This window comes from Aulonocara stuartgranti (genome assembly GCF_965226115.1).
Source record: "Aulonocara stuartgranti genome assembly, chromosome: 17".
NCBI classification, from domain to species: domain Eukaryota; kingdom Metazoa; phylum Chordata; class Actinopteri; order Cichliformes; family Cichlidae; genus Aulonocara; species Aulonocara stuartgranti.
This window is the reverse complement of record NC_138953.1, coordinates 19637122-19652276: the sequence shown is the minus strand read 5'-3', so window position 1 is coordinate 19652276 and position 15155 is coordinate 19637122. Positions and strand designations below refer to the sequence as shown.

Here is a 15155-nt window from a genome sequence, read left to right as displayed (position 1 = left end):
ATTTGGTTTATTTAGCCCTCACAGTGGTAATGTTTTTCTCACCCACTGCCTCGGCACACTGGAAAAAAAGAGAGTAGGACAGGGAAAATGTATTTAGCTGCCATCATGGGGATAGTTTCAGCACTTTTTAAAAGGTGTTACAACCATCTGCACCCCGTCAGCTATAATTTGCATAGCTGCAGCAGCATGGTCGTTTGAAATTAGCTAAGATAATATGTCTTACATTTTACCTAAGGCACTACTCTATGAAAAATAAAGGTAACATAGTTCTGAATCCATCAGTACTGATCAAAATATTTTCAGTGGGCTACAAGCTGAACTAGGAGGATAGAAACAAATTATCGGTCCTATTGTCCTGGTATCAGTCCAGTACCAATACCAGCATTGGTGTCGATGTTGTCGATATTTGGATTGATCAGCCCACTTGATTTTCCTCACACAGTTTGGCAGTGTGAGGAAGTGAGAGTGTTACAACTATCCTCATTCTCTAAATCTAAAGTAGCCACCTGACTCACTTTTGGAGCAGCCTCCAGTGGCAATTGGAGGAACTGCAGTTTATGGCACATCTGCATTGGCTTCATTTTTGAATCTTGGATGTTCCTGCTCGGAATGAACTAATGTTCATCAAGTAGATGTTGATTATTAATTTTAGGCCAACGCGACAACCGAAAATGTGAAAAAATATTTGCAGCTGTGTGTATGACTTTGCCTGGAAAATTTTCTTGTAGTTTCAGTAGAAGGCAGCTTAGTACTTTTTTTTTACCGGCCTTTGTTGGTATTTGTGCAGGTCTACAGCAGCTCGTGTGCGACACAAACACTGTGACACCACGTAGCAGCAGATCTGCAGCGTTACCACTGAACAGGTTTCAACGTGTTTTCACAGCTTTCTGAAAGCAGAATTTATTAGAGTGGAAGTGAAGCTCAGAGAGGAGAGACAGCAGAGGTACTGGGACAGTGTGTGTGTGTGTGTGTGTGTGTGTGTGTGTGTGTGTGTGTGTGTGTGTGTGTGTGTGAGTGAGTGATAAGCCAGCAGTGATACAGCAGTATTACATCATAGTGAGTTTGTGTGTCTTCATGGGGAAAATAACACGTGTATTTTAACTTGTGTGTACATCTACCTGCCGCTACTTCTGCTGCTGTGTGTGTGTGTGTGTGTGTGTGTGCTGTATTTGATAGCCAGTCTCTATTGTCCTTCATCTGACAGTGAGCTAGTTTCTCCCTGACAGTGAAACCATTCAGCACACACACACACACACACACACACACGCATTTAATTTGTCCTTTATTTTCATTCACACACGCTGATTCACGTGTATTGATCAGTGAGATCACTGCTGCCTGTCGCTATGGTAACCCCTATCTGTCAGCTGACATTGTTTGTGTATAATTAGTCTGGAGGATCAGTCTGATTAACTGCTCCATCCATCACAAAAACACAGAGAGGAGAGCTGGCAGCTTGTTTTAAGGGCACGTTTCAATCTTTTCGTGTCTCTCTGGCAGGTTTCTGCAGTTTCAGTCAGCTTCTTATGGTCGAAGTCAGAAAACTGTGAGAAATAAAACGCCTCTAAGCAAAAGCTCCAAGTGAGTTAATGTAGTTAATACAGTTTAGTATTCAGGCCACAGAAATGTTACTTGTCACCACTTTTAACTCAAAACTAATTAATTCCACACATGTTATGATCAAATTATCACATCTGTCCACCTGAAAAATCCTAAAACCAGAAACAGCAACACCACAGACGTGTGATTGTGTCAGTGTTTCACCGCTAAGCTCCATGAAACACATTAAACTCTACCCACCGTGCTCCCTCTGTGGCTTCATCAGCTCATAAAGCTTTACACGTTAAGAAGAATAACATTTTACTTACTTGAACTGTCTGAGGTCAGAGCACCTCCCACCATCTTAAAGACATTATTTAACAGTTTGTTTCTCTTAGGAGTGACGCCCAGCTTTTCTCTCTTTGCTTTACAAGCTGGAGATTTATAGCACTCTCCCGAAGGCATCATCACAGTCTCATTATGGAGACGTGAGGATTATCTACAATGACATATGGATTTTATGAGTGTGGCTTCTTTTTTTGTAGAACTGTCGATCTGCCATGATCTGGATGTTTTTTTTCTCTCAAAAATTAACATTTTATAATTCTTTGAAGTCTTTCCATGTGTTTTTGACATGAGGATGGAAATCAAGAAAATAATAATAATAATGGATTGCATTTTATATAGCGCTTTTTGGGGCCCTCAAAGCACTGTACAATTCCACTATTCATTCACTCTCACATTCACACACTGGTGGAGGCAAGCTACAGTTGTAGCCACAGCTGCAGACGGGCAGACTGACAGAAGTGAGGCTGCCATATTACGCCATCGGCCCCTCTGGCCAACACCAGTAGGTGGTAGGTGAAGTGTCTTGCCCAAGGACACAGCGACCGAGAATGTCCGAGCCGGGGCTCGAACCGGCAACCTTCCGGTTGCAAGACGAACTGCCAACTCTTTGAGCCACGATCAAAGTTATTCATATAACTTATATATCTAAGTTACATAAATAAAAAGGCTAAAATATCTTACCACCATGCTTCTTTGTAATCGCAGACCGTAAGAGACGAGTTGAAGGTACTGAAGTCCCATGTCAACATTACAGTCTGTGCTGAAGGTTAATCCATAAGTTACAGTAGTTGTTAATTCTCGATCAACAAATCCATCAAGTATTTGTAGAGAATGTGATTATTCAGTGATACCAAGTGATACCAAGACGTGATACCATCAGTAAAGTTCACAAGGTAACTGCAGAACTCGGAAAAACATAACTGATCTGAAGTCTGCTGGCAGAGAAGTAGCTTTATCTCTGTGGAAGTCATAAAGTTGGTTGTTGGTTGGTTTGAAGCCCAGTCCTGACTTTGTCCTCTTTCTTTCAGACACAGTGCAATTTGATGTTGCATTTATCAAATTGGAAATTAGTATAGTACACCAAAAGCAGAACAAAGGTTCATTTCCTGCAGTGGAAAGTGCCGTCTGCTTCAGATCTCTGTTTGGTTTTGAATATGAGAAAAAGGGCACTGCGTGGCTTTGTTGGCTTTGTGGGCTGTAGGCTGTTTGAATATGCCCTACATGCTTGTTGCTAACTTTGTCAAGAATGGTCTGTGAGTCAGAAATGAACATGTAGAGTTTAAGGAGTTTTAAGCAAAGAATGATTGAAAAAATTAAATTAAACGGCCATGTATTTTATTGCCTAGACGGTTCAATTCGATCAGAGGGTTCATTCGGAGGGAAAGGAACCTTAAAGAGACAGAATCTTCTTTGCATGATGGAGCTTTTACCTGCGTCAGTGCATGGGACGATGAGTTGTGTTGACAGACAGTGATTTCTGGAAGTGCTCCTGAACCCATGCATCGATTTCCATGACAGAATCATCTCTGTTTTTAATGCAGTGTCGCCCAAGGGACCACACATTTTCAGCCTTTTCTCTTGCACACAGAGATTTCTCCACCTGCACCTGTCACAGACAAAAACAGACTTTAGACTCACCACCGATGAGACTGAGCCTCATAATTCAGTGTTTTGTGTAATAAAGTAATGGTGGCTGCTGCAAACAGAGCTTGGCTGTTTCCGTATGAAAGCTGCATCAGGAGATTAGACCAGCTGACCTCAAACACCGGATGCCTACTGAATAAAGCGGCAGCAGAAGCTAATTTTCTTTTGCAGACCTGCCAAATTGCTTTTTTTTTTTAATGAAAATTGACTCAGATGGAGCAGATGTCTGTCTGTCTGTCTGTGAGCTTGAAAGAATCACTTTAGTTTAAAGAGTCCATTGGGAGTCATTGAAGTGAAACATTTTTGACTGAGCTTCAGAATCACAAGAGGGCAGCAGACTGACAGCACACTAACAAACACTAAGTTGGCATCAAAGTCAGATTAAAAAAAGAGCAAAATCTGTTTTTATTTTTCCTTCACAGTCGGACACAGACTCCTAATGTGTTGGTCAGTGTGATTGGTAATGTGTGTAAATAATTACACTGAACTTCAGTGCACCTGAACTTCTGTTTGATGGTGGCTGAAATACTAAAAACCACAATGCAGCATTATTTGAAACCCCTGTCCTTCTTCTGGTTGGCTTCACGGAGGCTTGTAGCCTGTAGGATGGTCTGTCAGATGATTTGATTATGACATTTAGCCTAGTCTTTTTAAAAAGCTAAACATTTAAGATACTGTACTGATGGGAGGATTGCACACCAACTTTTCTGGTGGCACCACCACAAGGTTCACAGTTGTGGCTTGGATATAGTTGTAGTTTAAAAGTAATCAAGAACTTTTGAATCAATTGCAGTAAAATTTGGATTCAAATATATTTTTTCTTCAGGATAAAGCCAGACTTTTTATCTATAGTTAACCTTAAAATTTAGGATCATGTCAAACTGCTGGCATTAACTTTGACATTAAACTTGAATTTAAACAGACATAACATTTCAATGACCACTGGCAGGTTAACACAGATCCTCTCTTCATCATGTTCCTGGGTGGGATATATTAGAGAGCAAATAAGCATTTTATGTTAGAAGAAGTGTTAAATGCAGTAAATGTAGGCAAATGTAAGGATTTGAGCAAGTGTGCAGCTCTTGTCAGCATCTGCCAAGCAGTCCAAGGAAGGAACAGTGGTGAACCAGCAACAGAGTCATAGTAGCCAAGGCTCACTGATGCATGTGGGGGAGTGAAGACTGGCCTGTGTGGTTTGACCCAACAGATGACCTGCTGTAGCTCAAACTGTTGAAAAATGTAATGCTTGTTCTGACACAACAGCATCAGAAGAGAAGGCAAGCTGGCGGAGGCAATGTGATTCTTTGGGCAGTCTTCTGCTATGAAAACTTGAGTTGTGCCATCCATGTGGATGTTACTTTAACATGTACTACCTACCTAAGCACTGTTGAAGACCATGTACACCCTTTGATAGAACAGGGATAATGCGCCCTGCCACAAAGCAAAAATGGTTCAGCAATGGTTCGAGGAGCACAATCATGAGCCTCCAACTCCAACTTCGTCTCAGTCCAGTCTAGCATTTGGGATGAGCTGGACCAACACGTCTGATTTATGGAGGCCCCATCTTGCAACTCAGGTCTTAAAGGATCTGTTGCTAACATATTGGTGCAGATACCACTGCACATCTTCAGCAATCTAGTGGAGTCCATGCCTCAATTGGTCAGAGCTGTTTTGGCAGCAAACGGGAGACCAACAATAATAGCCAGTTGGTCATAATGTTATGCTGATTGATGTATAAGGGCAAGTAATACTTAAATGAGTGAAGCCAAAGCACTGAGAAACTCAGCACTTCAACCTAGATCTTGTAATGCCCCATGGCCCACTTTGGATTTGTGTACAGATGAGCATACAAGTGTTCGAGTCCATACTGCATGAATTAAAATGGATTTCATTAGAAGTCAGTCAATATGTTACACTGTGTTTTGGTGAAGGTGTGCAATGTTAAAGGGGGTAAAAAAAAGACAGAAGTGAAGCTGCTGTCACAGCTCTACAGGGAAAGAGCTGTGATTTTGCTTTTACCCACAGCTTGTCAGGAGCTGTGAGGCACAAAAAAAGAACCTCTTCTCAAGTACAAATTGCCATCTTCACCAAACAATAGATTCACTTTCGAAAGAGCAGATGATCATTTTAATCCCAGCAACAGTGATGAGTTGGAGTGTCTCTCACACACACTTTGTCAGCATGTCATCCTGCAGTGGTTCAGAGGTCAGCAGCCTGACCACTGCATTTATAATTCTATTAGTTTTGACCACCAGCTAAGACCTGCTGACCTTCATCTTAAGTTCAGTTCCAGTGTGGCCATGGTTCAAGTCCAGATGCCACTCTGGGGTCCCATGTCAGGTCTTTGCTGAATTTTTCCTAGCAAAGGGGGTTGTTACTTTTGTTCTCCACTTGTCCAGTTTTCCCTATTTTGCACCGAAGGATAGGGATTTTTTGGCTAATAGCCCATTCAGGCTTCCCAGTGAGGATTACTTTGCTGGTATAAAATTACTATTTTACTCCACTCAAACTGTGTAATCTTTGGCATTTGTCATCAATTCAGCTTAAGAAATGGGGATTTTTTTTATGTTTTTGTTTATGTGACAGGCTATTAATAACAAACTACATATGCAACTTAAAATTCAATCTTTAATCAATTTTCTGTTAAGTGCAGACACCACACTGGTTCATTCCTTTTTTAATGCCTGCTTTCCTATAAAAATGTCGGAAAAAAAAGACCAAAAAGCCTGCAGAACTCTTACTCAGGAGCACTTTAAAAGTTGCAAAATGTCTGGCTCCCTGGACACAAAATATAAAGAAATGCGGGGGGCTTGAGTAAACAGTCTGAATGAATAAATATTGCTACATGTCCATAGAAAAATATGTAAATTTGATTTAGGGTGAACTGTCCTTTATAAATAAATGATGCAGCTGCTCCAACCCCTGTCCAATAATGAGCCCACACTGATCATTAGACTGTGTGAAATACTGGAATCCACCTGAAGCAGAACATTTAACATTCTTGTATTTTTTTTTGCTTCCATCTACAGTCGATATTCTTGCTCACAGCTGTAAATCAATTTTTTTCTTGTTTTATATTTGAACCAAATCAACCAGACTCCATTGTTCTGTCTGGAGAGCAGAATATGAAGTCGACCTGATTCACTTATTTTGTCTGTAGATGTGACCCACCTAACACGGACCTGATTCCATTTGTTTTTTCGCAAATTTCGAAGAAAACATCTCTCAAATATAATTTTTCCTTTCTGCAGATATAAACTTAAACTCTCTCTGATTGTATTATTTCCCCTGAAGAGTTTAATATACACGCAGCGTTCTCCTGTTTGTATCTGTCAAATTTAATTTCCTTTTCTGTATAGATTTGAAAAAAAGTGGCTTAATTTCATTTTGTTCTCTGTAGAGCTGAGCATACACTAATTCCAATTTCCTTTCTCTGTATCTGTTTTTAGATCCATCTCAATTAAAATCAGCTTAATTCCATTTCTTCCTCTGTATTTGTCTTCAGATCCGTCTCTATGCTCGGCCAGATGCCATTTTGAGCGGAGCAGGGGACTACGCCCTCCACATTACTAAGAGGCTCCTCGGATTTTATCAGGACTACTTCAAAGTCCAGTACTCTCTGCCTAAACTAGGTAAGGCTGCTGACGTGCTGTCCTTCCTCTGACGTTATGTGGGCTCGTCTCCTTCATTGTCTTGCCAGGATCTGCTCAGTGTGCACCGCAGCTCTCTGACTGTGTGGAGATGAAGTAAAGTTGGGACGAAATACTTTGTTCTCCTGAAGTCTGATTTCCTGTCAGCTTTCATTAAATAAAAACCACACTGTGTACTTACCATCCCTCTGCCGATCCAAATTAGGAAAGGAAAAACAGCTTCCACTTCCTGGGTGTCTCATTTTAGGGAAGTCAGCCAACTCTTTGTCCTTTGTACAATTACTGTTAGGCTCATCAATTTTTACTCATATGGGGCAAAGAAAGCACACTGTCCTCCTTTTCCTTTTGTGTGTTGGGGGCTACAAAGAGAATAGGTCTGGGAATTGAACCTCAGCCAGTTCATGGCAGTTGTAGACATTAAGCACAGTCAGAGGGTATTTTTATTAAAGGAGAAAAGGGTTTGTCTTTACACGCATCAGAGTAAGATTTCAAAGTACTGAAGTTCAATGCCAACTTTGTCCCTTCATCCTTTATATTTTTAGACTCTGTTATATAACTGGTTGAATTACAGTAAAAGTGTAAAAAATGTGATTGCCTCACTACAGACATAAAATAGTTTAAATGCCCTGTAGTTAATTCTTTGAAGCTTCTGAATGGATTTGTATGGCAGTGACAGCTGACCTTGGTGCACTGCAGCTCAGACATGAAACTAAACTACAGTGTTTAAAATGCAAGCTGTAAGTGGCAGTGAAAGGACTTCTATCAGCTTGCATGACAATTATTTTTATTATTTTTTTTGAATTGATTAACACTGTTTTGTCCTCCGTGTTTAGATTGCTAACAGCTAAATGAGTGGAATAATGTAACTGAAGCTGAACCTGAAGTTGAAACAAGTTTGAAAGAAGTTTTGAATGAGGTGGTAAGATGACTTAATGACTTCAATGAAATCAGCACATAATGGAACTGAAGATAAAGCTAAAGTTGGAAGAAGGTGAAGTGGTAACAGTCGTCTTGTTGTAGTTTTTTTGAGTCACTTAAAAGTCAACGTTTTGTAGTTTTTCTGTATAAATTACTCAGGGGTTGAAGTGGCATCCTAACATTGAGAGTAGCTCTGATTAGTTGCCATGTGTTTGTTAGCTAGTCGAATATAAAAAGATATAACCAGACATTACAGAAGCTATCAGGATTTCTATACAGCATAAACTTAGTATAAAGACTTTTACACACTGGAAGTGTTAGGAGAAAAAAAACAACACAAAGTTCAGGATTTTTTTAATGTATATACACACACATCACGTTTTTGCAACCCGAGACTGAAAAACTGAGATTCTGGTTTCACAAAGAGAAGACAGCAGGACGGAGTATTTCATGGTTTGAGCCCAGATTTGAAGCTGTATTGGCAGTTGGGACCACATCTGAGGAGGCAAACAGATAATTTCAGAGAGCCGATTAATCCAGAGCTGTCTCTAGCTGTGTATCGGAGGTAATGAAGTATTAATTAACTATTTCTATATCATTGTATATTCAGTACTAGAGCACGAACTACAGGTCAGTGTAAACAGCTGCATTTTTAATGCACAAAATAGTGACAAAAACTTAATGCATCCTGTGTGTAAAACTTTTTAGAGGTCTGTGTGTTCTGTGAGTAAATCAAATTGCATCATCAGTTTAAAGATAAATTCGCTAGCTGGGACCACACCCTCAGTTGAGCTGTACAATGGGTGATGGACTGTGGACTGATGCTGCGGTTTGGGGAAGGCCTCGGATGGGACTGGCAGCAGTTCCCGGGCCAGGCAGATCCCCATGTACTTTTACATGTAAAAGAAAAGAAGATGGGGGAGGGGGGTATGAAAAGCAGGTATTGGTGAAGGGGCATATATAGACTGAAGAGCAGATGGGGCATGGATGTGGGTGTGGTCCCGCTCCTGAAATTAACCCTTTAGAGCCGATCGGAGCGGGAACGCTCTGTTATGCGTAACTATTTTTAAATCCCGGTAGCACTGCAACCACGTAAGCTAGCGCAAAAAATTTTTTTGCATATGAAACCGGAGGAGTTGTACTTACATATTGTGCCATCAGCTTGTCCTAGGTCACGGTTTCCTTCCACATAAAGCTTTGCAAAAACTGCATAAAAAGCGCTTTCAGGAACAAAAACATAATATTCCAGAAACACGCTTTGCTGGTCCGATCAGCTGTTCAAAACACTTCCTACGTTGGAATAGACGTCAGCGCGAACTTTTGCATTTCCGCCATTACCTGGCCGAAACCGGAAGTGACGTCATTTTCGCGGAAATGTAGTCTTTTTTGCGATCAGGGCCTCAGGGCCTATACTGCTCTTTTTAAAAGTTATCTTTGACTTTATGACTTTCTGTGTCGTTTCTGGGATGCTTAGGACTCATATTGCACTGTTGGAAATAGTTTATTTTGATGCATATGCTGCTTTTTTGCAAATTTGCAGTATAATATTTATTTTCGTTTTTCCTGCAGTGTATAAAAATTGGTGTATTTCAAAAATAAAACTATGAAGACACTCAAAATAAATTTCCTGTGGTGGGAAACTATTTTGTGCAACTTTTTTGTATTTACAGTTTTGAGTGATAAGCCTCTTAAATTTCTCTAACTACAAATATATGTTAAAAAATCAAAAACGATTTTCAATTTTTTTGTAGTTTATTGCACTTTTTTGCAATTTATGTAATTACTATGCACTTAATGAATACATATTATTAAAATCTGGGCTATAATGGTTGTATTGATGTATAGCAACTTGAAATGCTCCCAAAAATGGCTCCACAGCATGTAAAAATATAATATAAGCTCTGGCGGACTTGGTTCTATGGTAGGTCTTAAAGGGTTAAGATAAAATACCCCCACTTGATGTCTGCTACCCTTTAATGTAGCTTAACACTGACCATGAACATCACAGCCTGCTCTGCACCAGTCCAGCATAGTGCATTACTGCAGTCCTTACCACAATACTGTAAACCAACCAGTTTAGTCTGCAATGAACACTACTAAACCTGCCTATTCATCAAAATTTTAGTCACACAAAATTAGTATACCTCAGCTTTTGAGATGTTTGCTAAATATAAAGCAACACATTATGTTTAGATCAAATAGAAAAAAATATCCAAAACTACAAAACAATACTTGTTGGGCTGTCCTTGCCTTTTAAAATGATTTAGTGCACCTCTTACCATGCCATCAACTGGAGGTAATGCCAGGCTTCAACACATGAAAAATTAACTGGCTTGGCAGTATCATGCATTAATCTGCCTATCAGATTTAATTGTGCATTAATTGAAGGTGTTGGAACATCATTCCAGGTCGTTCCAGCCCACTTTAACACCTAGTGTGGTCATAATTGCTGGATAAGAGGAACTTAATGGAATTCAAATTGAACCTTTAGTTGAAGAACTATAAACGTGGAGGTGGTGGCAAAAGCTGAAAACATATGTATGATAGCTCATGTTATTAAAAGATGAAAATTAAAGTGTTGTCAAGCCATTTTTCAAATGCTGAGAGGAGATGAAGAGTCAGCTCAGATGCGCAATAAATCAAAGAAATCTATATATTTGAATTTTAGATTCCTCACTGCCACTTTGTCTGTTTGTTGTTGTTGTTGTTGTTGTTTTTTTTTATTGTAAAATTAAACAAAATGATCAAAAGTAATGAAAAGAAGATTTTAGGTTTTGGTATTATGTGCAAGTTTTGAAAAGGGATGTTGCTCCAAAGATTGTCCATGGGTTGCAAATGAAGTGTTGCATCTCAAGTGCAAACTGAATAACCATGAGTTTGTTCCAGATGCAGATAGTGGTAGATTGAAGCAGAGACACACAGCGAGATGGCAGCCAAATATGTGACCTCCAGTCCAGTGTGTTTTGCATAAAAGAACTCTTCAGTATACAGCCCAGAATTCAGAAAAGGTCTGGAGGCTTTCCAGTGGTGTATAAGATGTCTTATCTGTGGGCACAGCAGAATTCTGCAATTTGCATTCAGAAGGAAATTGCTCTAAATCTGATTTAAATTTTACTCAGACATTATGGATTAAGTGAAGCGAGCTCCAAATGAGAGCCAGGGTTTGTCTTTAAAATATTTTTAACTTTTTCATAAGAATGTAGTGGGAGCCAGTGGTGCTGTGCTGCATTTGAGATTTTCTGTCTTAATTCAGTTTTTTTTTTTTAATTCCAAAAAGATGTGTCGAGTGAAGGGTAACAGAGACCATATTGTATTAATCACTGCCAAGAAACACTGTAGTGCTCACAAATGCCTCTGCATTGTTCTATAGTCTTGGTAAAAATAATAAATGATAACATAATAATTTAATTATAAACACTTGGAATTAAATATATGTGTGCTTCCTAGAATTAACTGTACATTCATTTTTATATATTGTCACTTGGTCAGACAAACGTCTGGCTATGAAATTGACTTCTTTCTCTTGATACCCTTTCTGACACAGCTGTCTCAGATATGATGGTGTCACTTCAGTTACCTGTGTTTCCAACCCTCAGACACACCTGCCTGAGGGCTGTCAAACCCTGCTGCTATAAACGGTCCACCGTCATATTAAAATTAAGACTTTATGTCTGTGTGAATTAAAAAAAGTCCAATCAAAATCCACTAAATTGCAAAGAAAGTTTACTTTAAGTGCAAAGATGATATAGATATGTCCACCATCACTAGTCTGTAGTGATATTATCTGACTAAACATACTATCAAACTGTCTCCTGAGGGCTTTTCCTTCAAGATGGATTCATGTTTCAGCGTGCTTTGATAAATAAAATGTTCAGTTAAAGGATAACATGAAGCTTTGATCTTTATTTTGACAATATGGTTTGATTCATGGTTCATGTTGTGCTTGATTTTCCTTTGCTGTTATGTTACTGACTGACCTTCTTTTCAACATCCTGTCTGTGTCTTCCTGTCTGCACCCTTTACACTCACACTGTAAAACTGAATAAAAAGTATAAGGGAGAAATGAGTACCAAAGTAAAACAGGAAGTAACTAATATAAAGGTTAGACAGTGGCACTTGTTGAAGGCCTATACCCACATAAGGTGTGGTGTGGTATACAGCAAACAACCAAATGTGTGAGTGCTCACCACTGTACTGTGCTTTCACTCACCAGTCATTATAAAAACAAATCCAAAAAACTAACTCCTAAAGTCAAAGTAATTCTAAGCTTATACCAAAATAAAGTTCTCTTTTTTAGAGTGAGGACAGCTGTCATGCTTTGCATAATTGACTTGGAAGCTTGTTTTTAATCAAAGCATGCCACTTTAAAGTGTTTCAAGTGTCATGTCAACACATTTGAATATTTTTGCTTGGCATTTTAATGCTAGTCAGTATTTTTCCTCTGCTTTACCAGAAACATGAGCTGACTGAATCAGTCAGTTGAAACTTTATAGCAGTATGAGCCTTTTTCGTCTGTGCGTCCTGGGCTTTCCTCCTATAAAACCTTCAGCCTTTCTGCAGCAGTATATATGTGCAGCCATATTTGCTATGTAGCTGTGCTATTTGCTATGCTTCTTCCTGCCCAGATTAATGAATCCTCTCAGAACAGTCAAATTTCATCTCATCCTCCTTCTTCTTTTCTTCTCGTGTCTTTATAATTGTTTGTGTTTTATTCTTCTGACCTGCTAGAATCAATTAGTTGTGTTACAGCGGTACATTTCTTTTTTCCTCTCTTCACCCAAACAAGCTAATGTGATCACTGAGGCTCCATATTGTATATGTCAGACACTTTCTTGCTGTCTACATTCATCCATCACATTAGAAATTCACTTTCAGTCAAAGCTTCCTGTTTGTTTTCATCGCCTCAGATTAGGCCTGACATTTAATTCCACCCTCCCTGACCTTTACAGTGATATTAGCAGCATTAACGAGCTGCCCCATGCTGAGTTAAAGGTGATGTCACATCCTGTGGTCCAGACCTGGCTGCACAAAAGTGTCAGGTTAAAAGCTTGAACCTCTTTGATGTCAGGTTGTGAGGAACGGGTTTTATTGGCCTCCCGAATCTGTCTTATCTTTTATATAATGTAACAGAAACGAGGTTTTCATACGACAGTAACGATGTAATTGAAACTAACTGTAGAAGGTAATGAGGAGTAATGAAGAGTAGCATGTAAAACAAAACAGGCAGATAAGTCTGCATCATGTGCATTGTAGCATGTGCATTAAGTTAATTCCAGATACTGCAGTCCACCTCAAGGCACTTGCATGGGTATATTATATATGTATATTGAAAGCATATGGCTTTCACAGGGATTCAACAATAGAGTGAGGACATTTAATGAAGGGAAAGATAAATATGGAGTGATGTGAAACAAAGGCTCCCCTGTCAGCACCAAGGAAGATGCAGTTTATAGGTGGAGCATGAGACCCCTGGGCTAGCAGTGACTGCAGCATGATGACAGTAAAAGATGCACCAGAGATCTTGTAAGCAAAATTGTAATTTAACTTGGAAGTTAAGTAATTGTCTGATGGAATACCATGTACAGAAAAAATTATCCGGTGCGGATAAAGTCATACAGTGTGTCTTAATTTGAGTACTCCCATTAGTACACATCATGCAATGGAGACTGTATCCTATGTGCGTACTTGTCTAGCTGATGAATTTTAATAAGGACTAGTATTTCTGAAACAGTGATTTGTACACCTAGAGGAACATTTGCGAGGCTTGACTATGATTGCCGTACCAGCCAGGAGCATTATGGGTGGGATTCAGATTTAAGCAATGTTCACACTGGAATTTTAGCCGACCCGAGAGTGATTCTTTTCTGAAGTGTTCTCTCATATCTGTGTTTGAGACACTGTGAATTTTTAAAAACTTATCTTAAGTCCACAGTAAACCCACATTTTCCATCATGCCTAGTTGTGCAGGATAGAAGTTGATAGAGAAAATATGTTTCAGCCGGTTAGCGTGTTGTCACTGTGATCCTGAACAACAGTCAGACTCTCATACGGATGAAGAGTCACCCGAGGGCTGTTGTGTTACTGTGCCAAACAGTAGTCCAGAAATCCCCAGATGTCCTCCCAGTTCACTGTTTTGAAGTTTTGAAAACTCATATTAGATCCAAACTCAAGTGTCAGCTGTGGTAAATACACGAGTGCAAAGAGAGCAAAGCCTCTGTGTGAATTCCTCTTTGATTTGACTTTCTGTTTTAAATTGAGTCAGATATTTCCTGTATGTGAATGAAAGTAAGTGTGTGTGTGTGTGTGTGTGTGTGTGTGTGTGTGTGTGTGTGTGTGAGAGAGAGAGAGAGAGAGAGAGAGAGAGGGACATAATGCGTGTGTGTCAGCAGCGACTGAATGCAGTCTTCCATTAAAAAGGAGTTTTGTGGGCGTTCCCCCGTTCATCTACATATAAGCACGTAATCATGGAGTATGTGTCCATTCATACTGATGATGACATCAGTTTTTACCACAGTTTGCCTCTAACCCCGTCCTACTGTTGCCATCTTTCTGTCTTTCTGTGTGTGTGTGTGTGTGTGTGTGCATGGTCCCAAAGCCTCAGGGCTCCATCTGTTGTCATGCAGGGCATCAAGCTCCCCTGAGAGAGCGAGAGAGAAATGATGAGCTGAGATACAAATTTAAAGGGACAGAGGGAAAACTGCTCTGCACAGACCGATGACAGGCCATAAAAACAGAGTAATAGCAGGAATAATTTTGGCTAGTTGTCCTGTTAGAGACAAGCGTTAAGATGTCAGTCTGTCTGTCCAGCTCTTCTTCTGCTTCACATATTCCAACATCTACAGCTAAAAAAGTACAGAATGTATCTGTTGGATGATAATTAACCCAAACAGTGTCTTTACTAGCTGGATAAATTCTGGATATAATGTATATGGACATCATGGAACTCAGAGCTGTTGGGTTGTGGTTAGATTGGACCATGGTTTTAGTCACAGATAAATATCAGGAATCATCCTTGCATTTCCTGGAAGTTTCCACAAAAATCTATGGCATCACTTT

The 15155-nt window shown here is 39.6% G+C and overlaps 1 protein-coding gene across 3 annotated transcripts in view; it reads left to right on the top strand.

Annotated features, from left to right (window-relative positions):
* The window catches only part of LOC309692888 (thyrotropin-releasing hormone-degrading ectoenzyme-like), a 275261-nt gene that overhangs the window by 97743 nt on the left and 162363 nt on the right, over positions 1-15155 (top strand). For all 3 annotated transcript variants that reach the window (XM_082511733.1, XM_082511735.1, XM_082511734.1), the window contains exon 4: positions 7037-7163. In XM_082511733.1, coding sequence (XP_082367859.1) covers positions 7037-7163 — 127 coding nt within the window. The remainder of the gene's footprint in view (positions 1-7036; positions 7164-15155) is intronic.